We start from the raw sequence: 4673 nt of genomic DNA, 5'->3' as shown, positions 1-4673 counted from the left end.
ATACTGAATATTTTGTTCTTGTATCCTAAATAGGGCTTACAACCTGCTTTACAATAACTAATGTTACCTTTGCAATGGTTGTCAGGTCTTGAATTTAGCGGTCCTTCACTGCTCTACCTGTTTTGAGAGAGAGCGCCCAGCAGGATATGTATAGATAAAACAATTCTTCGCGCGTGAGCCCGTTTTCTGTGACTAAAGGGATTCAACCCGCCATTTTGGCTCACGCAGTGAGAGTATTTATTTCCGATTGTTTATATTAGCCTGTTTTTGTTATTTTTTTTACTTATACTATAGTCGATCCTACAAATAAAACATACTGCTATCGTCTATAGTACGGGGTTAGTGTGTCGTAGGTACAAATCGAAACCACGAACATTCAAGCGTTTAGTCAGTCACTAACCAGTGTTGAAAGCGGTACACAAGATGTCGGCTGAGGATACAGAGCCAGCGGAAGAGGTAGGTCGTTGGTGCTATGTGTACTCCTTACAACAACGAAAGCTTGGTGACAACCGTCAACGAAATAGAACGTTACGGACACATGAATGTGTGGCGCCTTTATATCATTGGTGTTTAGTGTGCTAGAGGCAAAACGGCTTCATTGCTCATTTGTAAACATCTGCCATGATTGACGTAATACGGAGTTTTTTTTTTAACCAAAAGTAAACTGTGGAAGATGAGGTGGTAGATGATGACTATGTGACTGCTACATTCCCACAACTTCAGCTGAACGTATGTTGGAGCTTCATTCCTTTGAATTACAGGTCCGTCGCCGATGAACGAATTCTTTAGCACCGTTCGAATGAACCTCCATAGCATTTAGTGTTCGCTAACGTTCCTTGAAATTCAATTTGTATTTCTTAAATTCACGATGAAAGGACACCATTCAAGTAACAGTGAAATTATAATTCAGTGAAGGCAGGCATAAAAGGTGAATATGATGAAAAATAAATAAGAAATGACTCATCTATGAGAAAAAATCAAATTGTATTGAAAAATGTACTAAGACACTGACCTGCTCACACACACCTGAGTATACTAGTTAACTAGACACGCTAGTTTTTATGAAAGTACACTAGTGTAATATTGCCTGATGTAAATGTGAGAGCTGTTAGCGCGAGAGGAGTTTCGCATACGGGCGATGGGGTATATAACTTGGGTTGGGATGGTGGTGCGGCTGTGGATAATGCGCGGGCTCTGGAGGATAGAGAAGAAAACGCAGCACGGAGAGGAGAGAACAGACAAAAAAACGAGAGAGAAGATAGAGAGAGAATCGACAGAGAAGAGAAATAGCGAGAGAAAAAAGACGAGAAGAGCCAAGGAAGAGAGAAGAGAGAGAGAGAGCGAGAGAGGAGAGAGAGCGAGAGCGCAGAGCGCGAGAGAGACAAGAGAGAGAGAGAGAGAGAAGGAGAGAGGAGAGAGAGAGAAACGCCGAGAGAGAGAGAGCGAGAGAGAGAGAGAAGGAGAGAGAGAGAGAGAAGAGAGCGAGAGAGAGGAGAGAGCGAGAAGAGAGAGAGAGGAAGCAAAGAGAAAAGAGCGAGAGAGAGCGAAGAAGCGAGAGAGCGAGGAGAGCGAGAGAGCGAGGAGGAGACGATAGAGAAATGGCGAACAAAAAGAGGGCAAATAGAGAAGAGAGAGAAAATGCGAGAGAGAGAGAAAGAGAAGACTGAGAGAGAGATCGCGAGAAGAGAGAGGAGAGAGAAGAGAAAGAGAAGCGAACGAGAGGGGAAGAGAGAGGAGGACAGCGAGAAGAGGAGAGAGCGACTGCGGCGAGAGGGCGGAAGAGACAAAGAGAGAAGAGAAAAAGAGAAGATAAGAGAGAAGAGAAGAGGGTGACGAGAGAACGCGAAATGGGAGCAGCGACGGAACCGAGGGCAAATGAGCGTCGAGAACCGAGACATAAAGAGAGCGACGCCGTAGAACAGCAGAGAGAGGAAGAGAAAAGAGCCGAGAGAGGACGAGAAGAGCAGAGAAGAGAAGAAGAGAGCAGAAGGAGCCGCGCAAGATGTAAAAAGAGAGAGAACGAGGCACGCGCCAGAGCAGCAGAGAAGAAGGAACAGAGTAGAGGAAGAGGAAAGAGAGAGAGAGGGCGCCGCGTCAAAGAGAGCGAAAAGAAGAAAAAAAACAAGAAAGAGAAAAGAGAGCGAAAAAGAAAGGAGAAAAGACGAGAAAAGCAACGAGGAAAAAGAAGAGAACAGAAAGGACCCGAACAGACAGGCACAAAGAACGGAAAAGAAGAGAAAACGAAACGAGAAAAGAAGAGAAAGAAACGAGACAAAGAAGCAGAACACGCAAGAGCGCCGAGGAGAAGCGCCGACACGAAAGAGGACAAAAACGAGAGCAGCAGAGCGCCGCGAGCAGCGCGAAGAAGAGGAAAAGAGAGAGCAAGAGAAAAGAGAGCGCGCCGCGAAGAGAAAAGCGCCGCACGCGCCGACCGAAAGAGAAATCGACGCGCCCCAGCCGCCGCACGCCGATGCCGCCCGCCTGGCCCAGCCTGCTCCCCCGCCCCTGCGGAACCGCCTCTCCTCCTCCCGTCTCCACTAGACCGAGAAAAGAGCGCGCAGAGAGCAGCGAACCGAGCGAGAAGGAGAAACAGCGCGAGCAGAGAAAATCCCGCTCGCCCCCGCGGCCTGCGTCTCGACCCTAGTCACCCGAGCTGCCTCGAGCAGCCATGCGCTCCGAGATCTCCTCTACGCTACCTCTCTCCTCTCCCCTCTCTTCTCTCCCTCTCTCTCCTCTCCCCTCTCTTCCTCTCCCCTCTCTCTCCTCTCCCCCTCTCTCCTCTCCCCTCTCTCCTCTCCCCCTCTCTCCTCTTCTCTCTCTCCTCTCTCTCTCTCCCCTCTCTCTCCTCTCCCCTTCTCTCTCCTCTTTCCCCTCTCCCTCTCTCTCTCTCCCACACACACTCAACCACCCACACACAAACACACAACTTCTCTCTCTCTCTCTCCCCTCTCTCTCTCTCTCTCTTCCTCTCCCCCTCTCTCTTCCTCTCCCCCTCTTTCTTCCTCTCCCCCTCTATCTTCCACTTCCTTAATCAAATTGTTGATAATCCAGCTTATTGTATTTTTAAGGAAAAGTGCTACTCCTCCCCCCACTCCTGCCAACCCTGTCCTTGTGGAAAAATTTGTAACCTATCTCGATTTCCGGAAGGAAATATCTATGAGCCATATTGGTCCAGGATTTAATAATAGTTATAATATCAAATTTCTACGCATGCTTTACCTCGCAGTAAATAATTTTTATTTGTTACGCTTTTGCTGTTTGTATAGTAAACTTTTAGCTTATCCTCCCTTCACCTGATTTGGTGATTCTTTTCAGTCTATCTGAGCTGTGTCTATTGCCTAAGCTATATTCCGATACCTCCCCCCCCAACTCTCACGTAATCTACCCCTAAAAAAAACCCTGCAGGATGCCTACTTCAAACTCGAGGGATTCAGCATAGAGCCGAAATCCTTTGGGTGACAAGTGCACCCCGTCCCTTGTATATAGATGATTTTTACCGTAAAAGCGATCCGAGTTGTCTACAAATGCCCATGCATTGGTCTTACAATGTTTTGCCAGCCTGCAATTCATTGCAATAGCCCTGTAATGCCACACTCCTCCAACTCTACGCCTCGAAAGGATTCCACGTACAACCATACAACAGGAACCCCTCCCTTATTCCTAATCTTCGCTAGCGCATCCCGGAACCGCTCAAACAATTCCCCAGTCCCTAACTTACCTATGTCATTCCCCCAGCACTCAAGCAAACAATGGGTTTCACACCTTCCCAGACTATACACTCTTTAATCCTGTCTCTAACATCACCTATCCCAACCCCGGGGAAACGCACCTGGGTCCTATGCTTCCTATCTTTGTCACAGAAAGCCCTATCTAAATACCTCACCTGGCTATCACTTACAACCAAAATCTTACCTGTGGGCAGGGATCAAACTAATGTCCTACCCTTCTCTTGCATTCTCTTTGTTTCTTCTTGTAAACCTGCGAGGGCTTGAAATTACTTTCTGCACTCAAACGGGTCTGGTGAGGGCTTTTTACCATCTCAACGTGTTTTGTCACCTTTTTCCACCCAGGTTCCAAACATAGTTTGCCGTCCGTATTTTGGATCTTCGAGCGAAAAACCATTCTCATCTTTAAGGCCCTCGGCAGTCTTCTCTAAGGCAACAATTCTACTACATAGAGATTGTACCTCTTCAGCGCTGATTACTGAAACCCAACCACTCGCCATCTCACTCATTGAAGCAGCTTTCTGTCTTCCTAGTCAATAACTCGATCTGCCATATAGCAAGAGCCTACCAGAAAACTTCTCGATTTCCGGTAATCTCAAGTCCGAATTCTTATTTTGGAAGGTTCTCCTTTAATCGCAGTCGCCTCCAGACACCTCGCATCTCTCTAGAGCAGGGGTGGGCAACCCTTGACACGCGTGCAAAACCTGATTACACACCAACGACTTTTATCTGACACGCCAAACCCAGAGCTCACAATAGAAAAAAAATATGATTAATAAATGTCCCACTTCTTTTGTATGACCACTGGTAACCGCGTGCTGCTCTTGGCGTCGGATTGGAGCCCTCCTGGGAGGTGAAGGGAGTATGGGGGCCCATACTTGATTATAATCAATTATGGCCCCCCTCCCTTCACCTCTTAGGAGTAAAGTTATAGCCCTGTCGTTCTGC

At 47.4% G+C, this 4673-nt stretch overlaps 1 protein-coding gene across 1 annotated transcript in view; it reads left to right on the top strand.

The window, feature by feature from the left end:
• Window positions 1-346: 346 nt before the first annotated feature.
• The window catches only part of LOC143027228 (tetratricopeptide repeat protein 39B-like), a 77946-nt gene continuing 73619 nt past the window's right edge, over window positions 347-4673 (top strand). The window contains exon 1 of the mRNA XM_076188441.1: window positions 347-456. Coding sequence (XP_076044556.1) covers window positions 424-456 — 33 coding nt within the window. The 5' untranslated portion in view covers window positions 347-423. The remainder of the gene's footprint in view (window positions 457-4673) is intronic.

The sequence above is a fragment of the Oratosquilla oratoria genome, chromosome 7, assembly GCF_046742065.1.
Source record: "Oratosquilla oratoria isolate Oo_2021 chromosome 7, ASM4674206v1, whole genome shotgun sequence".
Classification (NCBI taxonomy): domain Eukaryota; kingdom Metazoa; phylum Arthropoda; class Malacostraca; order Stomatopoda; family Squillidae; genus Oratosquilla; species Oratosquilla oratoria.
This window is presented reverse-complemented; position numbering and strand designations above follow the sequence as displayed.